This window comes from Pseudopipra pipra, chromosome 10 (genome assembly GCF_036250125.1).
Source record: "Pseudopipra pipra isolate bDixPip1 chromosome 10, bDixPip1.hap1, whole genome shotgun sequence".
Lineage (NCBI taxonomy): Eukaryota > Metazoa > Chordata > Aves > Passeriformes > Pipridae > Pseudopipra > Pseudopipra pipra.
In genome coordinates this window covers 2,061,004-2,077,343 of record NC_087558.1, presented here as the reverse complement: position 1 = coordinate 2,077,343, position 16,340 = coordinate 2,061,004, and the positions used below count along the sequence as shown (strand labels likewise).

General features: G+C 47.0%; 1 protein-coding gene across 1 annotated transcript in view; it reads left to right on the top strand.

Moving 5' to 3' along the window:
* Positions 1-2,688: 2,688 nt before the first annotated feature.
* The window catches only part of PPM1L (protein phosphatase, Mg2+/Mn2+ dependent 1L), an 83,209-nt gene continuing 69,557 nt past the window's right edge, over positions 2,689-16,340 (top strand). Inside the window, exon 1 of the mRNA XM_064665767.1 lies at positions 2,689-3,727. Within this exon, the coding sequence (XP_064521837.1) occupies positions 3,329-3,727 (399 nt within the window). The 5' untranslated portion in view covers positions 2,689-3,328. The remainder of the gene's footprint in view (positions 3,728-16,340) is intronic.

The window sequence follows — 16,340 nt, the reverse complement described above, 5'->3', positions numbered from 1 at the left end:
GAAGTGAAATAGATTTTTATTGTTGTTATTATTTAGGTTATCCTTGTAAGTATATTTACAAAATGAGACTTCTTACAATGAAAACCATTGTATTTTTTAAAATATAAGCAAGAAATGACAGTGTTAACAGTGGTGGTATTGTGCAAATACTGAGAGCTTTCTCATTCTTTATTTTAATTCTGGGCACCACAAAAATTGCCTAGGAAGGAAAATTTTATGACAATTTTTCCTCTTGGACCCCAGATTTCCAATTTTATTCCATATCAGGCAACATATACGCCGTGCTTATGTATTAGACCACTAAACAGACAATGAATATATGTTTATTTATAAGAGATTATTTGGTTCTGGAGCCAAAATCAGCAAACAAATGATGCCTCAACCACTTCATGCTCCGCGCGAGCAGGAGGAGGAGCTGTTGAGCAAGAAATGCTTTTCCCCACTTTTTCATTATCAGCTCGGGTGTAATTATTCAGTTTATTTGCGGAGCTGACTCAGAGATTGCTTTTCATTCCTTTCACAAACGAACAAAAGTTTGAGTTCGCCCCCCCAGCAAACCCAAAATTAAATAGCAACTGATATCCCGAATATTTAGGACGTTTTTAGTGTTGATTTCCAGTGTTTAAAAGGATGTCTTTGGATCCTGAAGTTCTGTTTCTTCAGTGGGAAGAGCTGTTGGAGGAACCAGCACATGATTCAGCCCTGGGGTGCAGGATGAGACCTGGAAGTGGGTTTGGTGGCTCTCCCTGGATGCTGCTCGGAATTTTGCACTTAATTGGTGTAGAACTTGAGCTTAACACCCGAATTATTGGCATTTAATCAGTGGGCAGCTCCATTTCGATTTTACACACATCACTTTGCACTGGCCCCATCCCGATTGCAGTGCCTTCCCCATCCCATCTCTCCAGCAGAACCAGACTTCACCTGTGCCCTGCTGTTCCAGCCCCTTCTCCAAGAGAAGTTTCAGCCCCTCAGCAGCTGCAGAGCCTTTCAGATCACGTTCTCACAGCCAAGATGCCTCTGGAACCAACTCAATCTCTCCTGCAGCCTAAAATATGTATAATGGAATGGGAGAGAGGCAACAAGAATCATTTTGTTAATGGGCTGCTCCAAGAAGATGGAGCTTCTCCTGCTTCTGGGGGTATTTAGCACAGGGAGGATCCTGCACTTGCCTGGAGAAAACTGTTGGGCAGTGCATGGATACGAGTCCTTGGCAACTGAAATAATGATGAGGAGAAGCTGCTGGTGGCTGGAGGAGTGATTTGTGTGCTCTCTGGCCTGGAACCACTTTATTTCACTTCACAATTCCATCATCTGAATTCAAATTGCCACCAGTGAAACACAACTTCCATAGGAGTCATTGTTCCCTGTCAGCACATGCACATTTATATCGCATTAAAATGAGGATTAAATAAATAATTAGCTGGTGGTAGTGATCAGTATTCTCCCTATTTTACACTTATTTTGTCTTTCCTTAAATATAAAATCAAATAGAATGAAAAGAAGCCATAATAGAGATAGTATTATTAGAATTATTAGCTACGTAGTTTTCAATATGAAAAATATCACTTCATTGGTGCTACTTATTTATCCCATTTAGCCTTATGTTTCCTAGAAGTTTTGTGAAGTATTTTTAGCTAATTTTTATCCAATCACCATCATAAGTTAGAGATAAAACATGCTGGTACCAGATCACCAACTCACAGGTGAAGAGTAAAGACCCCAGGGCTCAACTCAAGCACATAATGACAGATGGGAAGATAAAGGCAAGAGTTTCTCCGGGCCTGAAATGAAAAACTTTGGATAAAATACTAATGAAGTGTAAAGTACCAGTAAGATTTAAAGCAGTGTCACCTTCTATCCTACATCTGTCATGAACTTTCCTGCTCCTCAGAGCTGGGTGGAAGAATCGGACACAGACAGGCTCAAATCATTAACTTTGGGTTAAGCAGGCCTGGCTTTACGTAATTTACTTGAAGCTCCCACTTCCTCTGGACTTTTGTTAATGTGGAATTTACAGATAAAGATAAATAAGCCCTTGTTTTGCCAGTTCTTTCAAAGATCAGCTCAAGTAAACTACGGGGCAGAATCCGGCACTTCCCCTTGTTGAACTTCCCACGGTTGGCGATTCCCAGCCCTCAGATCCACTGAGGTCTCTCTGCAGGCCCTCCCTGCCTTCCAGGGACTCAACAGCTCCTCTCAGCTTGGTGTCATCTGCAAACTCGCTTAGTTTGTCCTCCAGAAGAATCACAGAATAGTCTGGGTGGGAAGGGAAGTCAGAGGTTATGGAGTGCCACCGCCTGCCATGGGCAGGGACACCTTCCACTAGCCCAGGTCGCTCCAAGCCCCATCCAACCTGGCCTTGGACACTTCCAGGGATGGGGCAGCCACAGATTCTCTGGCAACCTGTGCCAGGGCCTCCCCAGCCGCTGAGGAAACAATTCCTTCCTCTTCCTTTCCCTGGCCCTTCCCTTCCTCTCAGCTCCTTCGGTGGGCTGCGAGCGCTCCCGGAGCTCCACGAGGGTGCAGGACTACGAATCCCGGCGGCCCCCGCGCCCCGCCCGCCCCTCCCCTCGCCGGCGCCGCGCCGCGGGGGCCGCCGGGACTCGTAGTGTCGGGGCGGGGCCCGGGCTCGGCGGGGGCGGTGGCGGCGATCGCTCCGCCCGCGGGCAGGAGGCAGGGCCGGCGGCGGGCGCGGGGCACACGGGACACCCGGGACACACGGGGCGCACGGGGCACAGGTACCGCGGGCGGCCCTGCCACGCACCCCCGGGCCGAGCTGCGAGCGCTGCGGGGCCGGGCGCCGGAGCTCGGAGGGGCCGCGGCGGCGGCGAGAGCTCCGCTCAGCACATCGCCCATCGCCCATCGCCGGGCCCGCTGCCCCCGCGCCGGGCTCCGCGGGGCCGCTGCCCGGCGGGTCCCCAGGGAGCGGCGGATCCCCGGGAGCGGCGGATCCGGGGGAGCGGCGGATCCCGGGCATCAGCAGATCCCCGGGAGCGGCGAATCCCAGGGAGCGGCGGATCGCAAGGAGCGGCGGATCCTGGGCATCCTCGGATCCCCGGGAGCGGCGGATCGCAGGGAGCAGCGGATCCAGGGAGCGGTGCATCCCGGGCAGCGGCGGATCCCGGGCAGCGGCGGATCCCGGGCAGCGGCGGATCCCCGGGAAGCGGGGGATCCCCGGGAAGCGGCGGATCCCAGGCAGCAGCGGATCCAGGGAAGCGGCGGGCGCGGGGCTCGGCGCTGCCCGCCCGCCGGGGATGCGCTGAGCGGCCGGCCCGGCTCGGAGCCGCCCCGTGCATGCTGTGGGGATACACTGTCGCGATAATAAATGATAGAGGATACCATGACTTTGCTGTCTCTGCTGGGTCGGATCATGCGTTACTTCTTGCTCAGACCGGAGACCCTGTTCCTGCTGTGCATCAGCCTGGCCCTGTGGAGTTACTTCTTCCACACGGATGAGGTGAAAACCATTGTTAAGTCCAGCAGGGACGCGGTGAAGATGGTGAAGGGCAAGGTGGCCGAGATCATGCAGAATGACAGGCTCGGGGGGCTGGACGTGCTGGACGCTGAGTTCTCCAAGACCTGGGAGTTCAAGAGCCACAACGTGGCTGTCTACTCCATCCAAGGCCGGAGGGACCACATGGAGGACAGGTTCGAAGTGATCACCGACCTGGTGAACAAGACTCACCCCTCCATCTTCGGGATATTTGATGGGCACGGAGGAGAGGCAAGTGCTCAGCTGGATAAAAAAAAAAAAAAACCAACAAAAAAAAAAGGGGGTGCGGGAGGGAGGGCGGTTCAGGGCAAGGAAGGGATGAGTTCTCTGAGTTCTCACCCACCAGGTTTGTGTGGTTATCTTGAGATGATCTTGAGATGTCTTGAGGCACTGAGGGGAGGGGGTTCCCTGGCTTTTTGGAGGAGGGGGGTGTCTCTAAATAAGGACCATGAAATACTCCATTCCCTTTATCTCTCATTACCCCTTCCACGATCGGCGCGGTATAAATGTGTTTATCCCCCCTTTGCCCTTTGCAGTAGTAAAGGTTTAATTGGAGCGAAAGCCGTTGGAGGTGGCTCTGACGTGCGTGGAATAACGATGATGAGCACGAACTCCCTGGAGTCATCTTTTGTTACAGCCAAGTGTGGTGTGATGTGATTTTGGCACCGGCCTGGTTTCTCCCCCTGACAGAGCTGGGCTCATCACAGAGGTTACAGAGCATTTATCCTGAAGGCAGGCTGTGCGTGGAAAATGTGTCTTCCCAGTAATTCCCTCTCCAGCGAGGAGCTGAGTCTGCTGAGAATGAGCATCGCGTTTGTGAATTGTGTGTAGTTTTTATGTCATTACAACTGTGCTGTTGTGCTTGTCCCTTCCCTAGTGGAAAGCCAGGAAAACTGTCATTTTGAAACTTTGCGGTGTTTAACCTCCTAACTTTTTCGGGCAGGGCGACTTCCTTCGGGTCGTGCCGTGTAATTGGTGTTCCAGCTTGATGGGATAATTCGTTTCTGACAGATGAGAAACGTGGAAACTGCAGCTTCCTCTGCGTTTAGGATGTGGTGCTGCCACATAGCTTTTTGTGTGGCACAAAGCACATGTTTCATAACTGTGGGAAAGGACAAAGAATTTGCCCTTGAGCGACAAATTAGCTCTAGCAAGCGTTGTATGCAGGGTGTGAGACAACCTCATGGATTTGGGGATGATGTTGGAAGTTTTTCAGCTGAATGCCCTGCCAAGGAGGGATGAGGCAGCGAGAGAGCCTGGGTGTTCGTTCCTCCAGCTGCTCTCACAGATCAAGGAGTCAAAGTCCTTCCTAGAAAAGCACTGGCAGTGACCGGGCATTGATGGAGCACAGGGATGGCAGCCGCTGCCCCGCTAAACCTAGAAGTGCCGCCTGGAAAATCCAGGCTGGAGGCACGGGATCAAAAAGGCTGTGAAGGGACTCGGGCTGTCCTGCTGCTCCTCCAGTGTCAAGCGTTTTACCCCCTTTAAATTAATGCAAGCACTGTGGATACTGAAAAACGTCCCCTTCATAAAAATGCTGGTGGTGACTGACCCCCGTTCTCCTTTTTCTGCCTGGTTTGGTTGGGGCACAGCTGTGCCAACTCTTCCTGGCATTCGCTGTCCCTGGGCCTTCGAGGAACACGGGGGCAAATATTGCTGTGTCCCAAAGTGGCTCGTGGCTTGTCCAGCAGGAGGATTAGCCCAGGGACAGCTGGCTCCTTTGTGCTCCGCGGCTCTGGGGGAAGTGCTGCTGCTCTGCCTCCTGCCTCCTTCCCCTTTGTGTGAACTGCCAGCTTGCCTGGGAGCCGCGCAGCCAAAACAAGTTTGTGGAAGTGTGTATGTGGTGTTTTTAGACAGAATCCTGGGGTTGTTACAGCTGGAAGGGTGAGACACACGCTTGGACTTGGTGTGAAAGGGGCATCTGACTCCCTTCATTAATTTTGTATCCTACATGTGTCTTGCCCAACACCTGATTGCAAACTCAGTGGGTTGAATAACCCAGAACTAACACAGGGAGTAACTAAATAACAATGTGCTCTCTATATATTCCTTGTTTTGTTGTGGATCTTGAAATTATAGCCTACATTAATGATAATCTGTGGGAAGCTCACTTGCCTTTTGTGTTCTGCTTCCTCAGAACTTGTTCTAGTTGATTCAGTGGCAAAGTATGAGGCTTTCATGGAGGAGGAGTTTCATTTTAAAAGGTTCAACAGATCTCTCTTCAAATCTCTCTAGATTTAGTATTTTATAAATGTGTGTATCCAGCATCTCTTATTCATCCTTCTAATGAAAGCTTAAGTGTTTCTAACAACCTTTGCTCCCACAAAAATAAGTTAAACTCTAACTAGTTTCTGGCTTTAAATTTTAAGTAAAACTGATCAGAAGAGCAAAAGCTGTGTGCTGTGCATGCAGCAAAAAAAAAAAAAAGAAATCATGAAAACCAGGGTTTAGCCTTAGCAGGTTTTGTAGTTTTGAGTAGAAAACAGGGGAAAGAGAAGAAATAACAAAAATTATTGCTCTTATTTAATCCCTAGTACATAATGCTAAATTTCAGGTCTCTGTTTGAATTGGGGTTTTTGTATGTCTTACTTTTTATTTATTTTCTTTAAAAGATAAAAGGCTCTGTGAAAAAGACTTTATCTACATGTGTAGCAAAGCCCTCGTGAAGATTAAATTTTCCATGTGGGCTGCCATTAAATTTCTTTATGTGTATTTAAAGAAGAAAGAACTGCTAATCCCCGGAGTTAAGTGTGAAACAAACTGTTCTATACAGGAAAAAAATTGTTTTTCCGAGCAGATAATGCCACAAATGAGATGCTGGATTAATTCTTTCCAGCTATATACAAGGGAGTGTGTCTCCATTAATTGCTTCCTGCCATATCCCATTGAAGTGGAAGGATGGGGAAGCGTGATTCAAGCAATATGAATTACTGTGCACTGCTGATTTATGAAGATTTCTGAGTTCTGCTTAAATATCACCAACATTCTGCATAAATTCTACTTCTCCCTTGTGCCATTTCCTCTTCCATCTTCACAGTTTTGGCCTGGGTAGGTTGGCAGCCATTTACTTGAATTTTGGGGGTGGCTTGATGAGAAAGCAGTAAGCAAAAATAATTAATAATGCTCTGGGTTGCTGCTTAGAATCTGGTCCTGCTGCTGCAGTTACTTGGTAAAGGCAGTGATATTTCAGGGATAAAATTCCATACGTGGTGGGTGGTGCAATGTTTCTTCAAATGTTAGTTTGTTTCTTAGAGATATAACAACAACAAAACCACCACCACCACCAGAACAACAATGACTATTTTTTTTTATTATTATTATTATTATTATTATTGTTATTATGTAGACCAGGTCAAAGAAGTAGAAAAGTTTCTGCCTATTATTTCACTTTGGCCAAAGCTTTCAAGGTGATTTAACTTAAGAAAAGAAGAGAATAAAGTATTTGTCTGTTCTCTCATCAGCTTCTTTACAAGGCTCAAAGCTGGCTTGAGTGCTTTCTTTTTTCATCCCCCCTTTCCATTTTTCCTTTATTTAGGAATTTTGGGGATGCCCAGGTGGAAGCTGGAGCAGTGTCAAACCCTATAAACGACCAAAATAACAATGAGCTTGAAAGCTGAGCAAAGGTTGCTTAATCGGAGTGATTTAACTATTTTAACTAGCATTTACTCTCAAATATTTAAGGTTTAAGCACTCAGTTTAATGAGATCTCAGTATTAGACAAGACAAAGTAGCTCAGCTACCATCTGCAGTTTTATGGTTATGGCTCTGCTGCATGTCATTGTTTGTTCCTAACCCTGTGGGGTGAAGGCTTTAAAAATAATTATGGTAATAGATGGTACCTTCTCTGCTGCCTGTGCTTGTTTGGAGTCATAAACGGGTGTGGGTAACGAGGGGGGGAAATTAAAAGCTCAGTAACTGTCCCATAAAAAACGTCTCTCTTTTTATTTCCCTCCACCTCCTTAACGGGAACGTGGCAAGGCTTGTCCTCTGTGATCTGTGGGTGTAGGTGAGAGCTTTCTGCAAGATCTAATTGGGTTTTAGAGCTGCTGTGGTGTGTGAAATACACCTTGCAGTTTGTATTCAGGGTGCAGGGGAAGGGTGTGGAGCTGGAATGTGGAAGGAGGGAATTGGCTGCGAGTGGCTGATGCTCTGTGTGTCCCAGGACCTTGAAAGCAGCAGCACCAAGTGCTGGCAGCAGTCTCTGGCTACTGATTATTTTACAAAGACACTAAAAAAAAAACGGGAAAAGGTCAGAAGATAATGGTGAGAGTCCTTAGGAGCCTTGTCTGAGACTATGGAAACGGGAATGCTGAGGTAAGACCTGGAGAGCAGGGCACTGTGCCAGCTGTGTTTAAAGAAACCTGCTCTGCATTCAAATCCAGGTGCTTGGTGGGTTTTTTTTCCTTATTTCTTAGTTTCTGCTAATAGCAGAAGGAGTTTATAGTGTGTTGAAAGAAGAGAAAGCTGACAATTTGGGTTGTGTTTTTTTCCCCCCTAAATCTCTAATTCTAATTCAAAACCTTTTCCTCTGATACTGAACTATTTAAGCGACCTCAGAGATGAAAATTTATCTATCAAGCTTTTGAGGAAAGGCCATTAAGGATTAATGGCTTGGGATTTTATAAAAGGTAAGAATAAATCAAACATCAGCTTTTGAGTTTCTCTGGGTGTTAGAGCCTTGTTGGAAGGTGAGGTCTTTGAGGCTTTGCAGCTTTTAAAAAGAAACTACTGGGATGGTTTCCCTTTTATAGTCATTTCCTTTGGTTTCAAATCCAAAGTGCCCAAGTGTTTGAATAAATATTTACATAGGTGAGGTCATCCTGATAGGCAAATCTCAAATCTGCTTATAAATTCCACTCCAGTGGCCTAAAATATAAGCCAACATGATATATAGGAACATTTCTGTCATTTTGTTTGGTTTATGCAAGTTTTGATTCTTGGGTGTCTTGTTCCAGGATTATGATTTTCACCCTACAAAACCATGCTGATTTGATTTAGGGCTAAGCCATGTGCTCATTTGCTGTACAAAACTGTGACTGCAAATTGATTAAAATGGTGTAAAACTCTGTAATTGGAAGTAGGGAGTTTAATGGCTGCCATTCACGGCTGTATCACTGGGTGTGGGATTGAGTGGTTTTCAATTCTGATAGAAATCAAAAAGTCAATTAATTTTGAACGTGTTTTGCCAGCTTTGCTGGGGCTTCCGTGTCTGGGCACACATGGATTGCCACTAGTGAAATTTAATCAATTTTGATTCTTAGATGCTTTCAGATTATGAAAGTCATTGAAGTTTCTCCATTAACTTGAGTAACTCAGCTCCATAGGACTTGTTTGTGTGTGTGTGCTCGATGCCCAGCAGCTCCTCCATCTCTGGGTGAGGAGGATAAGGTTTTAAGGCAGTAGGATTTGGGTCAGTTCTGTTCTGTAGCTCAAGAACTTGGACATTTTTGTGTTTAATAACGTGAGAGAACAAAAAATCCATCTCCTCTGTCATGTGAGCTTAGTTAAAACAGCAGATTGCTCCAGCTCTGCCTCCAGTGTCGTGCTTCCAGTAGCTCTTTTGGAGCAGAGCAGTGTTTCTCCTTCCTCCCTTGTTGTTACAGATCCAAATATTTATGGTGTAAATTGTTCCTTAAAACTGAGATTTGGCTTCTGGCGGTTTCCCTTTCTAAACAATCTCCTGGCAGTGCTTTGTGTGGATGCTCTGCTTTGCTGCTCTCTGGTTTTTGCTGGTGGCAGCAGATTTTCTGCAGCAGTTTTGGCTCTGTAGGGATGTCCCATGGTCACAGCAGGGTTCCCATGCACTGCCTCTGGCACCTCTGCATCGTCCCTTCTTCTCAGGACCCTTCATCTGACCTGTCTGGGGTCTTCCTCAGCACAAAGGTCTTGCCTTCACAGCAGTGAAGCTGCACCTTTCCCAGCCCCTGAAGCCTTTGGACGTGTTGAGCTCCTCAGAAATGAGAAAGATTGTGGTGTGACATCAGCCAGGTTTTGTGACCCATCCCTGGAAGTGTCCAAGGCCAGGTTGGATGGGGCTTGGAGCAACCTGGGCTAGTGGGAGGTGTCCCTGCCCATGGCAGGGGGTGGAATGAGATGGTCTTTAAGGTCCCTTCCAACCCAAACCAGTCTAGGAAAGGCAATCCAAAGGTGTCTGGAACTAATGTTTCTTGAGTCTCGAGGTTCAGGGTTTGCTCTTTGCTTAGAGCACAGCACAGAAATGCTGATAGATCTGGAAAAAGGAACAAAATCCCTGTATGCTCCTTCTGCTTTGAGTCTGTGCCCTTGAAAGGAGAGTTCTCAAGACTAATTTGAGGGCAGCAGCAGCTGTAATTATGTCCAGAAGTGATCTGCAGAGCTCCAGCTCCACTTCTTCGCCGTAATATTTGTTAAAACCTCGAAGTTTCAGTGAACTCACCCCCCCTTTAGGCCCTACTGCCATCCCCCTGCCATGGAATCCAGTCATCCATTCAGGGAATGCTGTGTCTCAACAAGGTGTTCTCTGTTAGCCCATTCCAGCCCTTGTGCCACCACCCTCTGGAATGGGGACTAGGTGGGAGGGAGGCTCTGTGTCCTTTAAAACAGCTTTTGGAGCTCCAGGTTCCCTTGGGCTGCTGTCACTTGCTGCTCAGGTTCATCCCCACCCTCAGTGCCTGTTGTAAGATCCCAGTCCAGCTGGACAGACCAGTTCCTCGGGCTCATGGCCAGCCCAACAAAGACTAAGGCAACCCCAAAAGGAAGTTTCCATCCTGACAAAGATGTCCATAAAGACACCTCTGGATCTCCTGGTTGTGTGCAGGACCAGTGGTTTCAACAAGCTGGAGATTTGTTTTCCTTCTGGGCTGTTTGTGTGCTTTTACTTCTGTTTAGCTGGTGTTAAACACTTCTAGTGGTTTTATTAAAGCAGCTTAAAGCTCGTGCCAAGTGTAGAGATGTCATTTGAAAGCAGCAAAGCTTTAAAAACATGCAAATTTCATTGCAGTTTACAAGAAAAAAAGCTTTGCAGATGCCAGAACGCTGACAAATACTCAGGGTAAGTAAGACTGGGGAGATTGTGTAAATTGTAGTGTAAATAGCTGCTCATTTATGCCAGGAGACCTGATATTTAGATGGCAGATAAACCTTGTACCAGGTCAGGCCTTTCCTGATCTGATACAAGGGAAATATCTTGGTCACAGTCAGGAAATAAAAAGCACAGAAAGATCCCAGAGTCACAGAAAGGACTTGTTAAGAGTCGGTTTTCAGATCTGGAGTGATTTTCCTTCAAATAATCTGGATGGAGGAGAAATCTGCCTTTCTTTCTACTCTTATGGAAAAGTCATTTGATGGCAAATACACCTTGGACTTTCCTGATCTGGTGCAAGGGAAATATCTTGGTTGTATTCAGGAAATAAAAAGAACAGAAAGATCACAGAGTCACAGAATCCCAGAAAAGACTAGTGAAGAGTAGGTTTTCTGGTCTGGAGTGATTTGCAGGTCATCAAATAATCTGGATGGAGCAAAAATCTGCCTTCCTTTCTACTCTTGTGGCAAAGCCACTCCAGAAGAGCAGCTGTTGGGTGTTCACTGAGCTGGGACAGGGCCTGGGTGTCTGTGATGAGCAGGGTGGGCGAGGGGAGGGGAAGGAGCATCATCTCAACCCCGAGAGCCACCCCACAGCTCACACAAATCCACTGGGATGCTGAAACATCCCCAGCTCTCATCATTTGCAGCTGACACCAAGCTGGGGGGGAGTGTCCATCAGCTGGAAGGCAGGAGGGCTCTGCAGAGGGACCTGGACAGGTTGGAGAGTTGGGCTGATTCCAAGGGGATGAGGTTCAACCAGGCCAAGGGCCGGGTCCTGCACTTTGACCACAACAACCCGCGGCAGCTCCAGGCTGGGCCAGAGGGGCTGGAGAGCAGCCAGGCAGGAAGGGAGCTGGGAGTGGGGATGGACAGGAGGCTGAACAGGAGCCAGAGTGTGCCCAGGTGGCCAAGAAGGCCAATGGATCCTGGCCTGGCTCAGGAACAGTGTGGCCAACAGGTCCAGGGAAGTGATTCTGCCCCTGGACTCAGCACTGGTGAGGCCACCCCTGGAGTGCTGTGTCCAGTTCTGGGCCCTCAGCTCAGGAAGGACATGGAGGGGCTGGAGCAGGTCCAGAGGAGAGCAACGAGGCTGGGGAAGGGACTGGAGCACAAGTGCTGTGAGGAGAGGCTGAGGGAGCTGGGGCTGTTCAGCCTGGAGAAGAGGAGGCTCAGGGGAGACCTCCTCACTCTCTGCAACTCCCTGACAGGAGGGGGGAGCCGGGGGGGGGGGTTGGTCTCTTTTCCCAGGCAATGATCAGCAAGACAAGAGGGCTGGGTCTGCAGCTGTGCCAGGGGAGGTTTAGGTTGGATATCAGGAAGAATTTCTTTCCAGAGAGGGTGCTCAGCCATTGGAATGGGCTGCCCAGGGAAGTGGTGGATTCTCCATCCCTGGAGGTGTTTAAGGACAGACTGGATGTGGCATCAGTGCCATGGGCTGGGAACCACAGCGGGGTTGGATCAAGGGTTGGACTTGATGATCTCGGAGGTCCCTTCCAACCCAGCTGATTCTATGATTCTGTGATCCCATGATCCCTGACCTTGTCCTGCTTCCCAGCTGTGGGAGCAGCTGACATCTCCAGCCAGGCAACCAAAGGACGTGTTTTCACTGCTGAGCCACCCCTCAGTCAGCCCTGGCACGTCGGGTGGGCAAACCTGGAAGCTGCCCCGCACAAACGACGCTTCCTCGCGTTTACCTTCAGCCCTAAAGTGTTACCCCTTGCAAATGTTCTCCTCGTCATAAATGTTGAAAAGGCTTATTTTTGTTTTTATTTTTTTTTTTTATTCCAGATCCCCTTCAGGGGTAAACATTTGATTTTATTAAGCTCTGTTGTAATAGCTGGAGCTGTCGTACAGCACCGCTCTCAATCAATGTGCTGTTTAATGCAATAAATCTCTTTACTTTTTCGTTCTCTCCCCGATAGGAAACTGCTGGAGGGCACGAAACGTTTCTTCTGAGTGGAACTGCCTGGCCCCTAATACAGTTCTGTGGCTGCCACTTTTTTTAAATTTTGTTTTAAGTGGGAACCTGATTTATTTGCAGGTGTATTTTTTTCCCTGGAATGTGAGCTTCCTCCAAACACACACTGAAACCCAGGCATTGAAATATCTGATTGTGATTGGCATGAAATGAAATCTCTTATCCAGGGCTCTGTGCTTCAGGAATGAAAACTTGAGTGTGGGAGTAGGAGGAAGGGGAGGATGAAACATGCTTGTCTCCTTAGTGTTCTTGATGTTTATACCCCCGAGCTTTCATCTACTTTCCTGCTTTTGAGTGTGAATGGGGGTTTTTCTATTTTTTTCCGCTTTCTTTTTATTATTCAAGTGGTTTTAGAGATGTATAGGACACTATGTAGGATGTAAAAGGTGCTTTTTATGTTGGTTTTTGTTTTTTTTTAAAAAACTGACTTACGTGGGATGTGGTTCCAGTGGGTTTATTTCTGTGAAGAAGAGGGGAAGTTGGGCAAGAGCCTGAATATCTCACTAAACAAAACCAGTATATTCATGAGGTATTTATTGCTTATCTTCTGAAGTTTGACGCTTTATTGGTGTGGAAGAAAAGGGGACTCACATCTGGAGTTTGGACCTTTACTGGTGTGGAAGAAAAGGGGACTCACCCAGGGAAAAGTAGAACAGTAAGTGCAGAGTAGATAAAAGCAGCCTCTAGTTCACAAGGAGGAGAGAAGCAGCAACACTGGGAAGGAGACAATCCCAAAGTGGTGTTAACTGGGAGATGCCAAACTGACCAAAGGTGTCTGTAGGACTGCAGTTCATGGAGGTGTAGGTTCATCTCAACCCTTTAATTGAGATTATATGAAATTGAGGTGAAGCTGAGTGACCTTGGAGATGCAGCCAACTCTGAACAAGGAGAGGAAATCTTTAGGATCTGCTTGAAAACAAGCTGCTGCCACCTTTTCTGGCTGTGCAGTTGAAAGCATCCAGTGTTCTCACTGGAATAAAAAGGCACAGGGACTCCCAGGAATTCAGTTTAAGGATTGACTTGGATTAACTCTGAGTTGTGTGTAGCAGACAAGCTTTCAGTGCACACAAGAGGTCCCATGAATTAAGTAGGCTGTTGTGAATTCACACCATACCTCAGTGATTATCCAGCTTCCCTGACTGGGCCCTCAGCACATACAATGCCCAAGAGAAACAACAAATATTTCAGTCAGAATATCTGGGAGATGCCACAAATTCAAGGGGAGAACAGAAAGCCAGGAGGCAGAAAATGCAGTTGATGTATAAGCAGAACAAAACAAAAAAAATAAACCTTGTCTTCTAAACACACGATGACAGAAAGGTTCGTGTCCAAGCACTCTCCTGTCTGCCTCAGCACTTTTCAGGTCTCTTTTAGAGTGCAAAACTCTTTTAAACACAGGAAGTGGGTGAGGGAGAGGAGAAGGGGAGCTGGAGATTTGAAGAGAAGAGTGTGAGAGAGGAGAAAAGGGACAATGGTGTGTGGTTTTGCCTCGGAACTTGCCTTGATTTTAGAGTTCTGTGAGCCTTGGTGTGTTCAGCTGGAGAAGAGGAGACTGAGGGGAGACCTCACTGCAGTTCCAACTTCTTTGGGAAGGGCAGAGGAGGGGCAGGACTGAGCTGTGCTCTGGAAGGATCAGGGACAGCACCCAGGGAATGGCTGGAGCTGTGTCAGGGGAGGGTCAGGTTGGATCTCAGGGAAAGGTTCTTCCCCCAGAGGCTGGTTGGCACTGACCAGGCTCCCCAGGGCAGTGGGCACAGCCCCAAGGCTGCCAGAGCTCCAGGAGGGTTTGGCTGATCCTCTGGGGCACAGGGGGTGACCCTGGGGATGGGCCTATGCAGGGCTGAGGGTTGGACTGGGTGATCCTTGTGGGTCCCTTCCAGCTCAGCGCATCCTGTGATCCCATGTGTTTAGTGACAGACTGTCCAACAAGACCACAGCCACAGCAGAACTATCACTTCCAGTGTCCTGTTGCTTTTCCCTGAGAGGCAGAACCCCATGGATTTTTGTGTGAGGGTTGTTCCTGTGGTTTAGGATGTCCCTCATGTGTGATGTCTGAGGTGACAGCGCAGGAGGGTGCGTTTTGACCCCAGTCCTCGATGGCTCTTGACAGAGCACTTAGAATTCATGACTCTGGGTGCTCTGAACACTAAACTTTGCCCTCTTTGTGTTTCTCCTGATGTCCTTGGTTTGCTGGCACATAAGGACAGTCCTTATTGCTCAGGACAGAGGGAACAAAGTGCCGGACCAGCTGCCTGGGTGACGGTGCCAATTGGCATCGACATGTCAAGGAGCTCCAGGCAGCCCCTCCTCCTGCTGATATTTCATGTATAAATATTAATGTCAGGTGCTGAAACAATTTACAGAGAGACTGGTATGAGAGGCTTTCTCATTTTTCAAAATGTTTTATGCTGTCATATAAAACACATCCCAGAAGTTTGACTTTTTGCCTCGCAACCTCAATCACGGCAGCGGGTTTTGGAAGTCGAAGCAGTGATTGAATTCCCTGGAGATGAATGTTGCATAAAAGATTTGTAATCTTTGGCAATTAGAAAATTGTTGCTGAGGTTAATGGTGGTATTATTTTTAACTTGGAGGGCAGGAGCAGTCTTCTGCCTCCGGGATGGAATTATTTCAATCAGCACTTTAAATAAGCACTTTCTGCGATGCTTTAAATTGACAAACATTTAAATCATCAACCTGTATTCTTTCTTTTGCTTTAGTATTCATTTGAGCTGTTATGTATCCTGATATATTGCTTCGAATTATTTTTATTTTGCATTGTTTCTGGAAAGGAGAATGGTATTTACTATCAATTTTTTCTTTGGTGAGTTTGTTTGGGTTTTTTTGCCCTGATTTTGTGGATATTGTAGCTGGAAATAAAAGCAGAACAAAAAACTAAATAAGAAGCCAAATAATGTATCTACATTTGTTAGGATTTACTGAGTGATTCGTTTCTAGTTCTAATTGTACACAACATTTTAAGCCCCTGGAGCGTGAATTGATTCGAGAGACACTTCTGGGACTTAGAAGGTTGATTTTGTGGTGGAGCTCCTCTTGCTGAGCCTCTTTTCCTGAGACCTGCATTTGGTGGCCAGGTTGTGATGAGGTCAAATACTTTATCCTCAGAGTCCAGTTAGAACTGGAATTAGAGTGGGACAGACAGGAATTGGGGGTATTTCTGCCTGACCAAGCTACATCTTCAAAGAGAAGGATGATAAGATAGTCAAGGATTTCAAAAGAGCTACATTTTCCCCTGCTTAGGAGAACCTGCAATCCTGTAGGTGATAGAATATTGGTGTCCTCATCTGAATATGTCCCTGGGGCTGTGGCAGGACGTGGTACCTTGATAACACCAGTTCAGTAACTCTATTTCTCTTCCACCTCCAGAGACAAATATGTGCTGTTTATAATCTATTATTTTAATTAATTATATATTAAACCGACAGATTATATGTTCAGGCTTGGAGAAATAAATTTTGTTAATAATTTTCTTTTGAAAGAACGTGATTTTTTTTTTTTTTTTTAAGAAAAAAGACAACTTTTATCCAAATTTTTTTGCCTCCTTGTGAAGAAGTGCCAGTGCCTGGTAGTGTCATATCACTCCAGACAGTAGCTGCACGCTGGGTCGTGCTGCAGGCCTGCATGTGATGACTAGAAAAATACCCTTGACTAAATTAGACAATCCCTTGGGATGTGTTGGGATCTGCACTCCAGGCTTTTAAGCTGCACGAATTGGAGGTGGTGTATTCTAAAAAGTGTTGGTGTCAACTCTCCAGGCTGGCAGCTGCCGTGGCTGAACTCGAA